This window comes from Ostrinia nubilalis, chromosome 16 (assembly GCF_963855985.1).
Source record: "Ostrinia nubilalis chromosome 16, ilOstNubi1.1, whole genome shotgun sequence".
Taxonomy (NCBI): domain Eukaryota; kingdom Metazoa; phylum Arthropoda; class Insecta; order Lepidoptera; family Crambidae; genus Ostrinia; species Ostrinia nubilalis.
Window position 1 is genome coordinate 5,920,330 of NC_087103.1, and position 20,812 is coordinate 5,941,141.

At 42.6% G+C, this 20,812-nt stretch overlaps 1 protein-coding gene across 1 annotated transcript in view; it reads left to right on the forward strand.

Moving 5' to 3' along the window:
• Positions 1–20,812, forward strand: part of LOC135079292 (dmX-like protein 2) — a 60,021-nt gene that overhangs the window by 36,393 nt on the left and 2,816 nt on the right. Inside the window, exons 42-61 of the mRNA XM_063973909.1 lie at positions 65–301; positions 708–940; positions 1,350–1,522; positions 1,833–1,936; positions 2,405–2,649; positions 3,019–3,207; positions 3,714–3,835; positions 5,697–5,839; positions 6,789–6,951; positions 8,255–8,357; positions 9,180–9,350; positions 10,449–10,630; positions 11,247–11,355; positions 13,422–13,482; positions 13,697–13,929; positions 17,732–17,801; positions 17,872–17,946; positions 18,587–18,804; positions 19,336–19,441; positions 20,155–20,264. Of these exons, the coding sequence (XP_063829979.1) occupies positions 65–301; positions 708–940; positions 1,350–1,522; positions 1,833–1,936; positions 2,405–2,649; positions 3,019–3,207; positions 3,714–3,835; positions 5,697–5,839; positions 6,789–6,951; positions 8,255–8,357; positions 9,180–9,350; positions 10,449–10,630; positions 11,247–11,355; positions 13,422–13,482; positions 13,697–13,929; positions 17,732–17,801; positions 17,872–17,946; positions 18,587–18,804; positions 19,336–19,441; positions 20,155–20,255 (3,038 nt within the window). The 3' untranslated portion in view covers positions 20,256–20,264. The remainder of the gene's footprint in view (positions 1–64; positions 302–707; positions 941–1,349; positions 1,523–1,832; positions 1,937–2,404; positions 2,650–3,018; positions 3,208–3,713; positions 3,836–5,696; positions 5,840–6,788; positions 6,952–8,254; positions 8,358–9,179; positions 9,351–10,448; positions 10,631–11,246; positions 11,356–13,421; positions 13,483–13,696; positions 13,930–17,731; positions 17,802–17,871; positions 17,947–18,586; positions 18,805–19,335; positions 19,442–20,154; positions 20,265–20,812) is intronic.

Genomic DNA, 20,812 nt, shown 5'->3' on the forward strand with positions numbered 1-20,812 from the left:
TTTCGCACATGCTTGGTAACTTATTGACTAAACCATTCAGCTGATCCTTCTCCTTTATATCCAGGCGGTCACCTCCGCTACCAACTGTACATCTGGCTAGAGCGCGAAGTGGAGGCTTTGCGGCGTCTCTGTGGTTACGCCAGCGCTAGTGGCGCCCCCACGGGTGGTGAACTGATATGCGCCGACCAAGACCCGCCGCCGCTGCCGGAGAAACCCACGCTGCATCAACTGCTTGTGAGGGAAAAGGCGGACTTTGAGGCTAAGGTGCAACGCGCTGTTAGGAGGAAGAAGTGGCTCAAGGGTGAGTGATATGAAATTTTTACTAAAAGAAATTATTTCAATCCCGACCGGGATAAGAGAGGTTTATGTGAATATAAAAAATGTTGATGCACTTGATATTCAATATCACCATCTTAAATGTAATGAAACTAGAAATGGTAAAAGTGCTGAGAAAAATACCTTGGATTATTTATAAAAAGAAAAGTGTTTAGAAGAGTATAAATATTTACCACTGTCATGCCGTTAGTTTTCACTATTTCCATTAATTAGATTTTTCTTGTATAGGTGCGTACTGCGTACATTTACATTGCAATTTGTCGCGCGAGGGGCGTGGTCTGTATTTTATTCTTATAAGACATAAGACCACGCCCCTCTTTAAACGAAAGGCAATGCGAACACCTTTATGACGTCTTTCAAACTATTTGCAGCCAACGAGACCCTCCTCCGGACTCTCCTATCGTACTGTTCCCTTCACGGCGCCGGCGGTGGCGGCTTGGCCTCCGTCCGGATGGAGCTAGTGTTGCTACTGCAAGAGCTGGGACAAGACAAACAACACCAGCAGCTGCTGTCGCCGCTACCGTTCCCAACGACTCTGCCGCTGTTGGCAGCGGCTGTGGCGACGAATAACACGGTTGTTGCTGATCCTGTGAGACACTTGCAGGTAAGAGTTATGTGAAGACTCCTATGTGTAAAAATATATGGCCTTGTCCATCACTTTTAATTAGATGACATGTGTCAGAGAAATGGAAAGAGCCCAAGTATCGAAATCATTTTGCACCTTACAAAAATATGCAACGAACCGAAGCATTAGCTCGAATAATATATTTATAAAATGAAACATCATCATCATCTTCAAGTTATTTAGTCCCTACTGCAGGAATACCAACCTCCAATTTTGCCAGAGGCAAATTCCAAATGGAGGTTTTAGTCCTATACTCCCCACGCTGGCTAGAAGGGCTGGGGATGGGAAAAATATTTTTTTTATTCATTCATGATGCTCTGTTTTCAAATACCTGTACATTTATGAGACTGATAAAATGAACCAATTAACCATCGTATTTGTTTTCCAGTCGGTAGCCCACGATATGCTCGGAACGATAAGCGAGCTCGGCATCCCTGGTGGTTCCGCCACGAGGATTCTGCACACGTTGCGAGAATTAGCCGTGGCGCTGTCCGCTTGCATCTACCAGAGTCTCTGCGACTCGGATACGTTTAGCATGAAGCATACACATCATCATGATGGGTGAGTCTTTTGATTTTGTAGTTGATGTGTATTTGTACTGCTAAGTAACGGGAGCAGTGTGTGTGAAAGTCTTATCATGACCCACGTATGCACCGCCCAGTAACAGTATGAGCATACTTGATTTCTCGATATGTGATAATTTACTAAGCAAAAAATATACAATAATTCAAAATCAAAGGAACTAAATAATTGTCCTTTGAATTTCAAAATCGTGCCTTACCATTTTATTATTGAAATGATTCGACCAAACCACTCACTACCCTGTTCTAACAATACTGATTGAATTACTTATTTGATTTATTCCTTTCAGTATGGTACATGACCACGCTCCTGCTACGACCCATTTGATCGCTCGACCGAGACGTCACTCTGTTGAAGAACTTACTGTTTCGACGACACCTAATAAATGGCCTGGTGAGTATTTCACGTACCTTAATTAATGTTTTTTTTAAGAAGTTGTATTTACAAACTACTAATAATTCCGTTAACCCCTTGTGGTAAACTAAATGCTTGTGTTGCGAGTTCACCACAATATTCCAGTTGCGGTGGGGATAGGGTTGCCAGGCGTCCGGCTTTAGCCGGACATGTTTGGCTTTTTAGGCACTTGTCCGGCCAAATATTGCCTTGTCCGGCCTGTCCGGCTTTTGTTAGGCTTTTTATTTGGTTGCCGCGCCAGGCGAAAGTCGAGCTACAGAATCATATGAAGCGCACGCATGATGATGGATGATAGTACTCACTCATGAGCTGACACTAATTGCTAGGCTTTTGTGATTTTGGACCTGGCAACCCTAGGTGGGGATCGAACCCGCGTTCCGGATCATGAGTTAGCCAATCCGATGTTCCTGTAATATTCATGGTATTCATGATATCGTATTGTTTTAGGTGTGTCCGCACTACGCGGTTTAGCTGTGCGAGCGGCGGAAGAAGAAGACGCGCCTAGACTGGCCGTGTTATTGGCTGAAGCGTTCTGCGCAGTATATCTAGCTCTATTGGGTTGGGCATTGGCCGCACGCGATGCTCACTTGTTATACAGACTGGCAGCTCAGAACCCAGAAGCGAAAGCGCATGCTTCGCTGTTCGGAGGCGGCGTGAGGCGACTGCTTATGACTGCGCCCGCACCACCGCCGGTAAGTTTCTTCAATTTTAGGTGTAATTAATGCGTTCCACGCAGTATACTGGTTTTGGCACTGGGCACTGGCTGACTGACTTATTAAACGGCTCGGACCCCGTAAGCGAAATCAATCACATGCGTCTCTTCACTTTTAGTTTCACTCGAGGCGTCTGCTTTGTATAGTTTTGTTGAGCTGGATGCTAGCCGTTCGTGATGCTGATTTATTATACAGACTGGCGGCTTAGAACCCGGAGGCGCATGCATCTCTATTCGCAATAACGAATAAAGGTGTAGTTATTATAAATCGTCAAACAGATTATGTGCTTAAAAATGCACTCTACTGTCTAATAACCATTGTTAAAATTGTGTATCTTCCACCCAACAGCCAAAACTCGAGCGCACCGAGGGCACCTCAGTCTGGTCATCGTTACGCGAGAAACGCGCGCTCCTCAACATGCGTATACTCGGGCTCGGGCCCACCGCGCCCCACAAGAACATACAAGAAGGCCGGCCTACATATAGGGAGCAGTTTGTACCGCCGCATTGCAGTATACTCACGTACCTGCTTACTAAGGTAAATACAAGTTTAGTCTTACAGAATAAAAAGGGTAAATTACTTTTAAAACGGTTTGTTATGAATGTCAAGTTTTATCATCTATTGCGTGAAAATCCTGACTTCTTTTTATGGAGCACTCTTTACCATTTTACATGGCTGTAATCGGCCAATGGTATTCTTTGGGACTTGAAAAAGAATGTAAGTGAACATAATTCTGAATTCTCATTTTAATATCACAATAAACTAGGCTTGATTTTTAGCTCTAATTTATTACAGAATTATACAGTTTAGAAAATATTATAAAGATTATTTTGAAGTCAATTATTTATTATTGTCAAGCTCTCTCCAACGTAGATCACATCTGCACCTCCTGGGTGAATTGTTGTCAAGTGCAATTGAGCATAATATACTACATCAAAAATACGACATAGGGTCAATAACAATAATTAATCTGAAGCATTCTAAACCCTATGGCTGATGCAATACGGTACACCAATGAAAAACATTCCATGTTCTTTCTACAGCCAACCACGGACCAAGGCTCGTGCCACGACTACGACTACGACTCAGCTGAGTCGGGCGCCGAAGACGCGGAAGACAGCGGCAGCGAGCCCGACGATGATGATATCTTCGACACCACTGTCAAGTGAGTGCCGATGTTTTATTAATTTGAACTCAAAACTGTCTTATCCCTTTGGACCATGTTTACGCCGGTAGTACACATTCGCCGCAAGAACAGTTTAATGAATGAATACACACATTATTGCAATCGCTTAGCTACACATTTGTAATGTGTCTACTTAGGTAGCCTCTTGAACGCAGAAATGTCACGTATTAAAATCGTTTAGCTGTCATGATTTTATGGTGAAAATGTGCAACAGGCGTACGTGATAAGATGTACCTTAAATAAATCAATGATCTGTTATTCCCGAGGCTCATAACGTTCATTATCATCCTATAATCATATTATTAAACAAAATGTGACTTTCTTTTCAACCGACTTCAAAAAAAGGAGGAGGTTCTCAATTCGACCCGTATGTTTTTTTTTTTTTTCTATGTTTGTTACGCGATAACTCCGCCAATTATGAACCGATTTGAACAAATCTTTTTTCAGCGTATAGGTAATACCTCAAGGGTGGTCCCATTTAAATTTAATAATAAAAAAAACAACCCCCAAGGGTGGAAAATTGGGGATGAACTTTTTTATACGCAAAATCTTCGCCGATTATAAACCAATTTGAACGATTATTTTTTTGTTGAATAGGTATTATCAAAAGGGTGGTTTCATGCGAATTTGAAGAAAATATTTCACCCCCAAGGGTGGAAAATTGGGGATGAACTTTTTTATACGCAATATCTCCGCCGATTATGAACCAATTTGACGATTATTTTTTTGTTGAATAGGTATTATCAAAAGGGTGGTTTCATGCGAATTTGAAGAAAAACTGGTCATGGTAGGTACAACTCCTTAATGCTTAGGAGTTGTAGAATAATTCTTTAAACATTATAAGTACAAATAGACCAACAGTTGTATTCTTTCATGTTTTTAAGGTGGGCTGACGGTTTTTAAGGTCTTTTTAGGTTAGGTTTCCTATATGGTAACCTGTATTTTGTAGGGAATATTATTTTACACTAGCCATTAAGAATATGGTCTCAATGTACTGCCTACCTTCAGTGGTAACATCAAGGTAATAATTAGTTAACTAAAAAGCAAGAAATAAGTAAAATTTTATAAAAAAAAATAAAACCGACTCCAAAAAACCTACACTAAAAAAAGTAGAAAAATAATTACTAATTACCTACTTATTTATTAGGACGAATTTTTAATATTTATGTAGGTATACCATGATTGATACTTTTGGAGTCGGTGCAGGCAAACTTTACATGTTTCATAATCTTGGCACCGACTCCAGAAGTATCAATCATGGTATACCTACATAAATATTAATAATTCGTCCTAATAAATAAGTAGGTAATTAGTAATTATTTTTCTACTTTTTTTAGTGTAGGTTTTTTGGAGTCGGTTTTATTTTTTTTTTGATTGCCTGCCTCCGTCTATTAGAGTAGATAGGCGCACATTCGCATCAGACTGTAAATTCTGTTTTTCAATTTGCACAACTGTGTTTTTTTTTGTCTTCGGCACTTTTGCGATGTTGGTTAAAGTACCTAATAATGTGCTCGCAGTTTTTATTGAACTTCGAAAGATCTGAGCTCAAAAGGCGTTTGGTTGCAGTCTGCTAATGGATACAGTCTGCTACCAAACGTGAGATCCAACAATTTGTAACTTACAAGCTGTTTTGTTGATCCTCTTGAGTTGATGGACTATTGAGTTGATGAGTATGATTTGTTGTGGTTTATAGGGGTCAATCCGTAAATTGTTGCATGTCATCTCGAGCTCATGCCGGAGTCTGCTAAAAATTGGGCAGTTTCATATGAGTTGGTCATTTGTTATGTTTCCATTCCACCCCCTTAGCATGCTATTTTCTACCTTATGCCCATTATTTTAGGAGCGAGAAGCGTCGCAAGTTCACGAACACGGAGCACTCGGACCCGGACTCGTACTCGTGGTACGTGATGCGCGTGGCCGTGCTGCGGCTCGCGCAGATCAAGCTGCAGCACTTCTTGCAGCTGTGCGGCATTGAGATGTCGGGTACGTGTACAAATAGTGCTGTTTATAACGATGGCTGGTTCACACGTCATGTCTGTGAACAGGCGCTGCCTTCGGGGACTGGTCAAGGAAAGATATACCTGACATAAAATATATGTATCAAAACGCAACAATTAACCTAGAAATTAGCACGGCACTAAAGAAATATATTCAAAACTGCCACGCGGTCTCGTGCTAGATGGGCGTCTTAAAGGCCACCTTCTATCAACGGGAGCGCGTGGTAAGTAACTTGCTTCTGAATGTATGTAACTTCCTACTTTTTTATATTTTTAAACCGGCAGACAGTGGTGACTGAGTTTGTTGCGGCGCTTCTTCTCAGCCCTTGCCAAATGTTTGTCTCGAAGCGCTGGTAGGGCAAAAAAAGAATGAAACATGTATAGGCTCCTTAAGAGCATTTGACGATTTGCAAGTAATTATTTAATTAGTCTAAACAAATAAAGATAATTTTGATTTTGATTTTTAATAGTGCTGTTTATTTTTGGCATTTTTACAACATTTGTCGATGATGATGTCGTTTATTAAACAGTCGACTTTTAGTTATAATAAAAAAATTATAATAATAATATAAATGCTGTACGTCTAGCGTATAATTGTTTGAGATAGTGCCTAAGGTATGGGAGCGGCACAGGTGGTGGTTATTGTGACATCAAACGTCAGCGAGACTTCACACGTGCTTCAGACTTGTATGCTATGTAACGTCAGACTGTAGCTTCAGCCTTGTATGGTATGCTCTGTCTATCACAACGTAAAATTATCTTGATCATTTCGTCTGGGTAAGCAATGTTTTGTAGCAGTAACCGTATTGGTTTCTATTCAGTCGTTCGGCAAGCGAACAGTCTTCAATCCGATTAACTCGTTTTTTGAAAACTTTAAATAATGTTTGAGATGACGCAACTTTATATCATTCAACTGGTCTATTGTATCTTCCTAGAACTGGCCACAACAAGCCCTACAGTGCACGGTGCATTGCGTCGCGTAGACCAGTGGCAGCAACAGTTAAGCGAAGTGTTGGAGTCACGTGCGCCGCCGCCTGACTACATCCCTGGATGCTTCCCCGAGCAGCAGACCTCGGGCCCGCCCATCAACAAGTACCGGTGAGAGTGATTGGGCACTTTACCCCACTAGAACAGGTTACAACAAGTCTGACAGTGCACGGCGCTTTGCGGCGCGTGGATCAGTGGCAGCAGCAGCTAAGCGAAGTACTGGAGTCACGTGCACCGCCGCCCGACTACATCCCTGGATGCTTCCCCGAGCAGCAGACCTCGGGCCCGCCCATCAACAAGTACAGGTGCGTGTTAGAGCACTTTATCCTACTATAGTCTGGTCGCCGAGCACTTAGAATTGTGTTCAATGACCCCAAGCTACCCATCCTAATCGCTTGCGCGTAATTATATTGCTGTAGCGCTCGCACACTCACTGCGGGCGCCCGTCGCACAGTCGCGACAACAATATAATTACGCGCGAGCGATAAGGATAGCTTGGGGTCATTGGACAAAATTCTACGTGCTTGAAGACCAGACTTTAGCCACAACAAGCCCTGCAGTGCACGGTGCACTACGTCGCGTAGACCAGTGGCAGCAACAGTTAAGCGAAGTGTTGGAGTCACGTGCGCCGCCGCCTGACTACATCCCAGGTTGCTTCCCCGAGCAGCAGACCTCGGGCCCGCCCATCAACAAGTACAGGTGCGTGTGATTGGGCACTTTATCCCACTAGAACAGGCTACAACAAGTTTGACAGTGCACGGCGCTTTGCGGCGCGTGGATCAGTGGCAGCAGCAGTTAAGCGAAGTACTGGAGTCACGTGCGCCGCCGCCAGACTACATCCCAGGTTGCTTCCCCGAGCAGCAGACCTCGGGCCCGCCCATCAACAAGTACAGGTGCGTGTGTTTGGGTACTTTACCCTACTGGCCATAACATCATAGTAAATAGTTTTTTGGCGGTCAAGCTGTAGATCCTGGCTACACAGCAGTTGCAGTGAGAATGAGAGGTGGGAATAGTCCTGTACTAGCCATAACAAGCTTTGAGCAGCCGAACGGTAGCGTCATTGTAATGTAAGATCCTGTCGATTACTATAGTCTGGTCCGTGATCAGTGACCACGTAGAATTTTGTCCAATGACCCCTAGCTACCCATCCTTATCGCTCGCGCGTAATTATATTGCTGTCGCGACTGTGCGACTGGCACCCGCAGTGAGTGTGCGAGCGCGATAGCAACATAATTACGCGCGAGCGATAAGGGTAGTGGGTAGCTAGGGGTCATTGGACAAAATTCTACGTGCTCACGGACCGGGCTTTAGTAGCGCCATCTAGAGAGTGTAAATACGGCAGTCCTCATTCAGTTGGTACAAAAAATGTCCTAACATAGATTTATCGATTACTAATGTCATAATTCTTTTTCAGATGTCTCTTGGAAAAGCACAATACGCCATTCAACGCGAGTCTCTACAGCGCGGCGCCTGCAGGCCGTCTGTGGAGTTTCCTAGTCCGCCAAGAGCCGGTTCAGGTACGTGATAAAGCGATTAATTTATAGTAATAAACGTTTTTCTCACCACCACCTTTCTCAAGCACGTTGACAATATACACGTCACATGCTGTTCTTACTACTACGGTCAGGCCTGTTCATCTCCGCGAGTTTACATCGAAAACAAAACACGCACGATGGCCCACCTACAGGATACTATTCGACAAGGCCTCACATACGAGCGAACATTGACTCACGCACGCGTATTCTTGTGTATGATGGAAGATAATAAAGAAAATGGTGTACTAAATACTGTGCAGTATTTAACTGCCTAAATAATAATAAAAACACAGAATGTACTTTTTTAAGTTGCCTCAAGACACTGAGAGGTAAATAAGTAGTTAATATTATTTATGATAATTCATGCTAAATCATGTATTTCCTCCGCCATTTTCCGCAGTTTGGCACCTCACGTCACATCATTTTACCGAAGTCAGCCCTATAGCTTCGGCGCAGTGCCAATCACTGACGTTTGTCAACAAAATGGTGCTTGACTCTTGAGACAGGCTAAATTACACCATATTGTTAATGACATTGAGCATACTTTTTTTTAAATACCTTCGCGAAGTAAAACTTCTGTACGTAGTACTTATTATTATTCTGTGCTACGGTCTCAAGCTTCAATATATGACTTGATCACCCGCGCGATTGTTTTTACCACTGCCTCTCTTGAGCCCGTCTCTTCTATACAGGACCTTTTCTAACCATTACTTCTCTCAAGCACATCGCTCTATCGCTTCTGTACATGACCAGTTCATCCATATGCTATTATTACCACTTTCTTACCGACAACTCACTTCACAGGACCTATTCATCCGCGCGGTATTCTCCCGGCGACGCGCTCAATCGGTGGCGGAAGGCGTGGGTGAGACACGACCAGGCGGAGCACCTACACGTCGCGATGACGATATGTATAGCCCCGTGCGAATCATACACAAGGAGCAGGACTCCATCGCTGCCTTCTGCCTCAACCGGGTGAGTTAGCGTCACTCTGGTCCCATACAGTCTCGGCACAAGGGCGGTGTTTCCCTGGCAAGACGCGGCCGGGCGGTGCGAAAACACGTCACGATGACGATATGTACAGCCCCGTGCGAATCATACACAAGGAGCAGGACTCCATCGCCGCTTTCTGCCTCAACCGGGTGAGTTAGCGTCACTCTGATCCCACACAGTCTCGGCACAAGGGCGGTGTTTCCCTGGCAAGACGCGGCCGGGCGGAGCGAAAACACGTCACGATGACGACATGTATAGCCCCGTGCGAATCATCCACAAGGAGCAGGACTCCATCGCCGCCTTCTGCCTTAACCGGGTGAGTTGTAGTGGAACTAGAATTTATTGGCGGTCATGCTGTAGATGCTGGCTATACAGGAGTTGTAGCGGTGAGAACGAGAGGTGGGAATAGTCCCATTGGTAGTGGGACTTGCGAGATGAGTGAGATGGTCATGATAGCGACAACCACAAGGAGTAGTGTTCTCCGCGTGCTCGCGACACCTTGTGCCTCAATAGAGCAAGCTATAGCGGGATACTATACTACAACCCGAGCGAGCTAACTGCTCACCTCGCTGGAATGCAACTATTACTACCAGTTAACCCCACAACTCCGCACGTTCGCCTCGTCTGTACTAGAGCATCGATGTGACGTCACGGCTGCCAGGTGCGCAGTTAACCAGAACTGTAGACCTAAGATGCGCGCCGTGATAACTTTTATCGACGTCAAAATGTATGGGAAAATTCGATAAAATGCCGTGATAACAGCTTATCGCGGCGCGCATCTTAGGCATACAGGTTTTATGTTGTGGCTTCAAATCAGCTTTAACATTTTTAAAGAAAGAGTCACTTACACTTTTTTTAGATGTAGGTTTTTTTTTACTCAATCTTTCTTGACAACAATTTACTATTTTCTTCTTCTTGTCGTGTCGACAACAAACCTACACACTGTCGCGTCGGCCCAAAACTCCGCCACAAGAATGGCGTTGTCACTAGCCTTCATTAAATCTTCCTGCGTGCAGTTGTTTGGGCACGCAGGGCACGACATCATGTGCTTCGATTACAATTTACTATAATATGTTATAGGTCGGCGGTGGCCTCCTCGCCGTAGCGACAGCCCGCGAAGTCCAAGAGATGGATGTGTCCCTGCTGTTGCGTGGAGGAGTCAGCTGGTCGGAGGACGAATGCGACGTAGACCTCATGGGACTCGGTACAGACCCCGCCACACTACCAGATACCGGCTTCCTGCTCATCCAACATCAGGACAAGTAAGTGACCTTGAAATAACAAAAGTAATTGATTGTCACGGCCGTGGCAACACAGCCGAAACGTCAAGCTTAGAGTAATCCTCGTTCGTTTCAGCCAAATGACGTCCATTGCTGCACAAAGGCCTCCCCCAAGGTTTTCCACAATGAACGGTCCTGCGCTGCCTGCATCCAGGCTCTTCCCGCGACCTTTACCAGATCGTCGGTCCACCTAGGAGTACTCCTCATGTACTTAATAAATGTCGCGTTAAAACCGGTTGATATCTTACAAGAAAACCGAGTTTCTTGTGCTACTTCTTGTCAGCACTGGCTCACTAGTTGACATAAATCAGTGGTAGGCTTAAAATTATATTGAGACTCGTACTCGTATAAGGGCTGTACTTGTTATGAGTTCTATACACGTTGGCGGTTGACTTACCTCGGCCAACTAAGCGAGCGACACCGAGCGACGGCAAGACAATGCAAATATACTGTCTACACCTTGGTATTGGCGTTCACTCGGCGACACTCGGCCAACGTGTATTGCAGGCATAGGAGTACAGATCTAAAGAATAAAACTTAAATACACTTTACATTACAAAACAATAGTCTAATTAATAAAATATTGTAACTCACACAGGCCCAACAACGGTTCCGTGCCAGGCACCGGTAACAGTTCACCGCTGAACCCCAACGCGCCGCAAGTGCCCATCGGCATGGCCAGCCAGACCGGCCGCGGCGCTAGTGTCGTGAGTATTGCTTATACATACTACATACTTTACACGTATACATATGCAGCTATACATAGAATTCATAATACAAATGTACGAATGTTCAGTAGGAGCACAAATACAGACATACACATGATTTACACACATAAAACAAAAAACAGTCCCATAAAAAATGCGAATTTAGCACACATAATATACGCACACTGCATAATGTACATTATACACATCGGTTTAACATACACAATTATACGCCCGTAAATACGTATATTAAACGCTCATAAACTATTAACAATATATTGTTATATTACAATACAACTTGAAATATAAAATCCTTTACACTTTATAAATATGCATGTATAAAATGAGACACATATTACTCTTATCTCTCGTTTGGTTTATTTATTTAGGTATGTACATTTCAAATTATCCTATACAATATGTATGTATGTATTAATTTAATTAATATTTTTAACCATGTTATTCCTTACTAATCTGTCATAAAATGGGTAACTAATTATTCGTCGTAAATAACCCTTGTATTAATGTTAAAAGGGCAATTTATTGAATCATGGATCTAATACATAAAGGTTCAATATGTAATCTGAATATCACATTAATCTCTAACTTATAACACCTTTATAAGCTAACACAAAAGCCAGAGGTGTTAATACGGTGTTAACGTAGCTGTAAGCGGACTAACTGACTGTCGTGACGACATCCACAGCACGAGCGGCGTTCGAGCGCGTCGATCTCGGTCCCGATTGGACACGAAGCCTTTGTGCACACAGTATGTGGACGATCGTAACTAATGCACTAACTGATGGGCTAGCTGGATGAATAAATGCCTTTTTATAACTTTTCATAGAAAACACGGTAGACGGAAACGCAATTTTTTCAGCCAAAGGCAAATAAAATTGTCAAAAAATGTTTCCAATTATTCTAATTTATGGGCTTGTAATGTCATACATTAACGGAGACGGACACTGTCTCATTATACGAAGTATTGATTCTCAATGCTCTCATTGATGCTGTTGTATATCAAAAGGTCTTTTAAGCATGGATATGACGGTACGCACGATATGGTGGATGGGAGAGATACGAGAACTTGATCTAATAAGACTGATTTATTATTTATTTTTTGTTTAATTAGAATAAGAACATGCATTTATTCGTTCAGCGATTGCCGGGTTTTTTAAGGTGTGGGTATTGTGTACGTTCGTTGTCTCGTGTTTGCGTTGTGCCTCGCAGCGCTTCGCTCGCGCTTCTAAATCCTCTCTTATTACTATCAAGGACTGATTAAATATCCGTAAGAGCCGAAAAAACTTTGTCTAATAGGTTAATTAATATAGGATTTGAATTTGAATTAATTTCGCAAGATTCCGTAGGTTTTTAGGAATTGTTTCTATGAACACGTGTCATGACATCACTTGCACTGTGATCCACTATGTGCGCGGCGTAACCAAATGTTGGTCGCAGGTGAAGGGCCTGCAGTTCCCGGGTTGCCACGACCCGAAATACTGTCGCCTGGTGCTGCACCGCTCGAAACTTCTCATGAAACCGGTCAGTGACAACCCTCACCCCCACCATTTTACATGTCACTTCCTAAACCAGTGATCCGCACCAACTTTTGTTTTTCAGCTCGATGTTCACTTTTTATTTGTAATCGTTGTTAGCCGACCGTTTCTTTATTTTACATTTTTGTTTCTTGTTCTCTTTTATAGAACCAGCCCTTTCTGTTCACCAGGCGCATCTTTTACGTACCAGTTTTGGTTCCTTTCTTTTCCATTGATTTACTTCCTCGTAGAGCAAGTGAGATTTATTTTATTTGTCGTGAATTTGTTCATTGTAGTATTCGATTATTTTGTGGAGACGGCCTTTTATTGTTTTAGGTTTATAGTTAATTTAAAACCATATTTCCTTGTAAAAGCTCGAAATCTGTTTGCTACGTGTATGTGTATATGTCGCCTGCCTTGTGAAGCATGTTCTGTTAAATGTTTAGTTATACTTTATGTAGATATTTTGGTTCAATCGGTCTAGATTCCAATATTATTTTCCGTGGACTAATATAAATATTTAATGCTTAGGTGCTGAAACACAAAATTGACAACATCAAACGAATGGCAGCTCATCCTTCGCAACCGTTGTGTAAGTTGAAATACGAAAGTTTCCTTTCAGTTATGAAAACAAAGTGGGTCAAGGATAACGAAAGAGACCCAAGCCAACTGTAGAATAACTTTAGATGATGAGGGAATGTTAGGTATCTTTCCTAAAATGTTGATCACTAATGTCGAAGATCGGGCTCGATGCGATGTCGAGCAGTAATCGGATTTTGACATTGACATGTAAAATATTTGCCCAGATCTAACCGGTGGTGCTGACGGCTCGGTCCAACTCTGGGAGTGGGGCCACGGCTCCTGCGTGTGGTCGCCGCGCGCTCCCGGCGCCTTCGCCAAAGTCACGCGCGTGCGGTTCAGCGACTATGGGAATAAGTTCGCGGCTGCCGACGCTGACGGCAATCTGGCCATGTGGCAGCTACACCCACCAGCGAATAGCCACGCGGGACAGGCGCACGCGTCGCCGAGGCCTTTCTTCGTGAGTTATTTAACATTTATAGTCTTTAAAGTCACGTGCGTGCGCTTCAGCGCCTACGGGAATAAGTTCGCGCCCGGCGACGCCGACGGCAACCTGGCGATGTGGCAGCTGCATCCCCCGGCTAACAGACACGCGGGACAGGCGCATGCGTCGCCGAGACCTTTCTTCGTGAGTTATTTAACATTAGAGTCAGCAAAGTCACGCGCGTGCGCTTCAGCGACTACGGGAATAAGTTCGCGGCCGCCGACGCCGACGGCAACCTGGCGATGTGGCAGCTGCATCCACCGGTTAATAGCCACGCGGGACAGGCGCACGCGTCGCCGAGACCTTTCTTCGTGAGTTGATAAACATAATAAGAATCGTCAATTAAGAAAAAGTGTACTGAGCAGTGACGGTGATCACCTTGTCACAATAGAGATGCCCAATACCATGGGACCCGAGTTACGTTAGATCGATTAATCGTCTAGTGCGCGGTGCAGTCCTGTTGTCCCCCCTGCTTGGCCCCCCTGGGGGAGCCAACAGGATTTCGAAATCCTGTTGTCCCCCCTGGCTAGGGGAGACAACAGGACTAGATTTTCAATCAATGATTTGAGGACTGTTGTCCCCCTGGCAAACATTGGGTATTTAGAAGCCATATATTTTTGTAACATTTAAGAAGTACTGGAGTACCTACCTGACTAAATGCCATATTGACAAACTAAATACCTAAACGTATGTCAAATAATAATCAACATCTTGTTAACGAAAGAAATATTAAGTTGTTGGTACCGGTAATATTTCTGACTATTCCAAAATCTGCTTTACTTGCTTTTAACAGATCGTTATGAATTATCCCTACTAAATAATATTATACGAGTAAATGCGACAGTACTTTATCTGTCTGTCTGTTACGAATTCACGCATAAACCATTGAACCGATTTTGATATTTGGTAAAGAGATAGTTTTGAGTGCCGGGTTCCGGTTTTTTAAACAGGAATGCGCTCTATACAGGGTGTCCCGTAATGTAACGTCAAGCCGGAACTGGGTGTTGAGGCAAGTTATGCTGGTTATCAGAAAAATATAAAAAAAAATCTATGTGGCATATTTTCAAAATAATGGGCATTTAAAAAAAATCAAAAATTTCCACTCCAGGTGACGGTCTTTTTACTCGTGTTGCCACAAATCTTCACTTTTTCCAAATTTTTTTTTTGTTATGTAACCCTGAATAATGCTTCTCTAAATTGTTATCAAAATTACAAAACCAGCTGCTCCAGCTTGGATAAAAAAAATACATTATTCCCAAAAAAATTTTCAAAATAAAAATTTTGTCTCGTTTAAACTGACTGTACTGAAAAAAAAAAGTACTACGCAAGTGTGGCATGTGACGTCATAATTTGGCGCATTTAGTAAGGATTCCAAAATGGTATAACACTTGGTAAATTCTTGCTGTAATTGTCGACAATTTTTGGTTTTTTGGAAATAATCCCGTTTTTAACTTTATCTACCTTGGTTAAAAAATATTATTCTAATGTGCCCAAAATTCAAGTTTCTGTGACTGACTACCGTACAGTCAGTCACAGAAACTTTTGTCACCATGACAGTAATTAGTAGTTGACATACTGTGACAAAAGTCACCCGTGCGTGCGCGCCGTTACTACCTGCTCTGCCTGCACTTGTACTTGGTAACAGGGATAATAAGGATATGAAGTTTCGGTTATGGATACGGTTACGGATATTAGAATAATATTATAACGGTTTCGGTTACGGTCACGGATATAAAATCATTTCAGATTATCCGAAAGTTTCGGATAATTAATTTCGGTTACGGAATTATTAGAATTTCAAAAATGTAGGTATAATTCAAATAGCAAGATGCTGCGTGACCCACATAGCTACTTTATGTACCAACTAAGACGACACCTATGTATGATAAAGGTTAAACAGGCTGGCATATTAGATGGTGCCAGGGAATGCCAGACAAGTTGGTAACAAATATTAAGATTTAAGGTACAATTCCAAGACGGGCCGCAGACCGCAAACTGCAAAACTCTATGAAATCGGCAGCGCGGCATTGCCGCTGCGGCGTGTATACTGCAGATTTCATAGAGTTTTGCAGTTTGGAATAATTGTACCCTTAGACTCCGCCTTTATCCGAAACTATCTGTAACTTTTGAATCAGTTTCGGTTACGGTTATGGATATTTTTTTATTTCGGATATCCGATAGTTTCGGTTACGGTTACGGATATCCATAACATCCCTGCTTGGTAAGATGGCCCTCTCCGTCCCGCTCATACCTTTTAAAATGGCTTCTCCACCTCATTTAAGCCAGAAACTTGAATTTTGGGCACATTAGAATAATAATTTTTAACCAAGGTAGATAAAGTTAAAAACGGGATTATTTCCAAAAAAACAAAAATTGTCGACAATTACAGCAAGAATTTACCAAGTGTTATACCATTTTGGAATCCTTACTAAATGCGCCAAATTATGACGTCACTTGCCATACTCGCGTAGTACAATTTTTTTTCAGTACAGTCAGTTTAAACTAGGCAAAATTTTTATTTTGAAATTTTTTTTGGGAAAAATGTATTTTTTTCATCCAAGCTGGAGCAGCTGGTTTTGTAATTTTGATAACAATTTAGAGAAGCATTATTCAGGGTTACATAACAAAAAAAAATTTGGAAAAAGTGAAGATTTGTGGCAACACGAGTAAAAAGACCGTCACCTGGAGTAGAAATTTTTGATTTTTTTTAAATGCCCATTATTTTGAAAATATGCCACATAGATTTATTTTATTTTTTTCTGATAACCAGCATAACTTGCCTCAACACCCAGTTCCGGCTTGACGTTACATTACGGGACAGCCTGTATTTTTTTTCTGTGACAGACAAAATTTTATGCGGACAAAGCCGTGGGCAAAAGCTAAGTATAATGCTTGACAATATTTTTTATTCTCATCTATAAAAAATATTGTCTTCTGTAAAGTTGACTAAAAATCCGTTTAGTAGGTAACTAGTTTTTACGTGAAAGAGTATCAAACATCTATACTATTCTATACTCCCATTTGTAATATTATAGGTAGGACGCTAAAACTGCATAATTTTAAATTAGTCATAATATTCAACAAATTAATTGCTCAGTGATTCATCATTCAACTAGCGGCCGCCCGCATCTTCGTACCTACGCGTGGACTCCGTTTTACCCCTTATGTGTGGAATTTCGTAAAATCCTATTATATGTTTCGTACTATTTCCTATCCTTAAATAAATAGATAAATAAAATTCGTTCTTGGCAGATGTCTACACCCTATAAGAAACCTACCTGCCAAATTTCAAGTTTGTAGGTGTCAGTACCGGCACCAACCTTATTTTTTTCCTTATCAAAATGGTAATTATTATTTAACAAACGTTTAGGTATTCACTCATTTTGGGAATTTGGCATTCAGTCAAGTGCTTCAGTATTTCACAAATTATGTTATAAAAATACATGGCTTTTAAATAATGTTTGCCAGGGGGGACAACAGTCCTCAAATCATTGATTGAAAATCTAGTCCTGTTGTCTCCCCTAGCCAGGGGGGACAACAGGATTTCGAAATCCTGTTGGCTCCCCCAGGGGGGCCAAGCAGGGGGGACAACAGGACTGCACCTAGTGCGCAGGCTTAGCCTAAAACAGAACGCTTTTTATGTGACGCGTCCTGTATAACCTAAAGGCCTGAGTAGACGATACCGCTGACGCGCAATCATCGTATCGTTGCAGCTTCATTATCTACTCGAGTTTTGTTTTAATATAGTGTTTTATTCTTCATAAACTTTGGTTTTCAGACTCACCAATGCCATAGTAAAGGAATCAGCGACTTCGTATTCCTGGGCTCCTGCAGTTTGGTTGCGACAGGTCAGTAGTTTTGTGTTGTTCACAAAATAATGTCGTTGTTTCGATGTTAATGTTGAAAATGTTGTTTCAGCTGGACACAGTTCCGAGAGCAAGAACGTTGCCATCTGGGACACTTTGATGCCCATCAAGAAGGCCCTTGTCGTTTGTAAGTGTTATTTTGTTTGTTTTCGGTTTATGTGTAAATATTAGGTAATTGTCAAAGGAACTTTCGCCAAAATCTGACGCCTGTTGATTTTTTGGCATGCTAGCATCACTGGCAAGTGACAGGTGACACGTCATAACTTATTCTACAGCGGCGCTAACTGAGTAGTTAGCTCAGTTACGGTAGCCCTCATTAGTATGTTTCAGCATTTCCAGCTGTTCTCAAACCTTTACGGTCTAATCTGATACCTCACTACACTACATAGATTACTTACACTACTTGCGAAGTTAGCAGAAGTTAGTCGATATTAGTCGAACTTCACTTCGCTCCGAGCGATTTCGCCGCGTCCGACTTTAGTTTGTTGTCAGTGTAATGCTGAATCAAGGGTCCCAAAACATTTAGAAGTTTGAACACGAAGTGTGTTGACTACTAATCGGCTAACTTCGGTACTTTTATTGAAGCGAGTAGTGTAAAGTCTGGTCTGTGAGCACATAGAATTTTGTCCAATGACCCCAAGCTACCCATACCTTAACGCTCACGCGTAATTATATTGCTGTCGCGAAATTCTACGTGCTCACAGACCGGGCTTTAGCAGAGGTATGAGAGATGGTCACGTGTTGTAAAATAACGTTCTCAACTTTAGCGTGGACGTGCCACGAGGGCGGCGCAGCGTGCGTCGCTTGGGCGGGCGCGGGCGGCGCGCTGGTGTCTTGTGGGCGGCGCGGCGACGTGCTGGTGTGGGACCTGCGCGCGCGCGCGCCGCGCCACAAGCTGCACGCGCACCACGCGCCCATCAAGTGCGTCGCGCTCGCGCCGAGGGAAGACATGTATGCGATCGGAGCCGCTGATGGGGACATCAAGGTATGAAGTCGCTCATATAAATTTTATGTTTCGTAGGATGTGTGCGAGTAGCGATCTGTTTTGGTATTTTTAGTATGGTCCGGACAAAATAGATCAAAATTAAGCTTACGAATACAACAGGGAATATTAGCAATTTGTGGACTACAAAAATGTTAGGGTCCTAACGAATATTAGTAAGAAATAAAATAGTGGACTGTATAAAAATAGGTTGCTGTAATTCTCGCCAGTCTAATTACAATAAATTATCTAAGATACGCGGTAATCGTGCGTCGACGGTGGTGTCCAAAGGCGAGTGTGTGACCCGAGCGCAGCCGATGATGACGCTGTCGGCCCAAGGTGACGTTAGTCATCGTACGCCGCACGCACGTCTCCTCCCGCGCGTTGTTGGCTTCCCAAAAAAAAATATACATAATAGAAATCATACATTAAAAAATACTGCTAGAGTTTCAAAGTGATCATATAAAAATGATCTTTAACTTTACTTTGACATTATTTTTTGCCATTATTAACACTATAAAAAATATTTTTCAGGTGTTTTCGTTGGCAACACATCAACTGCTACACACTTTCGCCGGTGAACACGCACGTAGCTCTTTCTTCAAGCACATCGGGCAAGGTGTCACTCAGATACACATTGGTAAGTTTGAAATAAATAGCATTCAGTCAGCATTTCAATTTGGTATTGATTTGTTTCTCTTGCTCAATTTGTTTTATTTAGAACTTATTTACAGTTTTTTTACAATAATTATAGACTTAAAAAATGCTAAAAGCCGTAAAAGGCTTGATGAAATCTCAGGTTGGGGCACATTTTATCGCAACATGTATCAATTGACATTTTAACATACAGTCAGCGTCTTATATTTTTAGACACCCAAAACAGCCAATAAATTCACAACACATCTTTGTTATAATTGCAATAAGGTTGTATTGTCCACCTTCTGCCCGATCATCGCTTACCATCAGGTGAGATACAGGCCAAGAGCTTCCTCGTAGTGGATAAAAAAAATTGTGAACTCTGGCCACTTTGGGTGTCACGAACTATTTGACGCTGAGTGCACAATAATGACGTCGTTAATTATTGAAGGTTGGGGTTTTGAAAAGATGTGCCTTTAGAAGACACTAGCTTTCCGCCCGCGGCTTCGCCCGCGTGGAATTTCATCCGTCACAGAAAATCTTTCAAAAACCGGAATAAAAACTATCGTATGTCCTTTCCCGGGTTTCAAACTATCTCTATAACAAATTTCATCAAAATCGGTTCAGTGGATTACGCGTGAAAGCGAGACAGACAGACAGTTACTTTCGTATTTATAATATTAGTATAGATTAGTACATTTTGTGTTTGTTGTGCAGATAACGCGGGGCGCCTGTTCTCGTGCGGCGCGGACGGCACGATGAAGGTGCGCAAGCTGCCCGAGCGTGACGCGCCGCCGCTACACCATGCGCAGTATTGAGCACGCACCGTGAGTTATTTTATACTATACTAGCGCCCGCCCGCGACTTCGTACGCGAGGATCCCATTTTCCCCCCCTAGGAGTGGAGTTTCGTAAAATCCTTTCATAGCGGATGCCTACGTCATAACATCTACCTGCATGCCAAATTTCAGCCCGATCCGTCCAGTGGTTTGGGCTGTGCGTTGATAGATCACTCAGTCAGTCAGTCACCTTTGAGTTATATATATTAAAACTAGCGACCGCCCGCGACTTCGCCCGCGTGGAATTTTGTGTCACAGAAAAACTTTATCGCGCGCGTCCCTGTTTCAAAACCCGGGATAAAAACTATCCTATGTCCTTTCCCGGGACTCAAACTATCTCTATGCCAAATTTAATTAAAATCGGTTCAGGTTTAGACGTGAAAGCGAGACAGACAGAGTTACTTCCGCATTTATAATATTAATATAGATTACTATACTTACCCGTTATCCTAACGCTCGTTTACACAAACATTACTATGAGGTCTTACAGTGCGCGTGGACGCACAGGGTGACACACGAACCAATCACAGAGCTCTA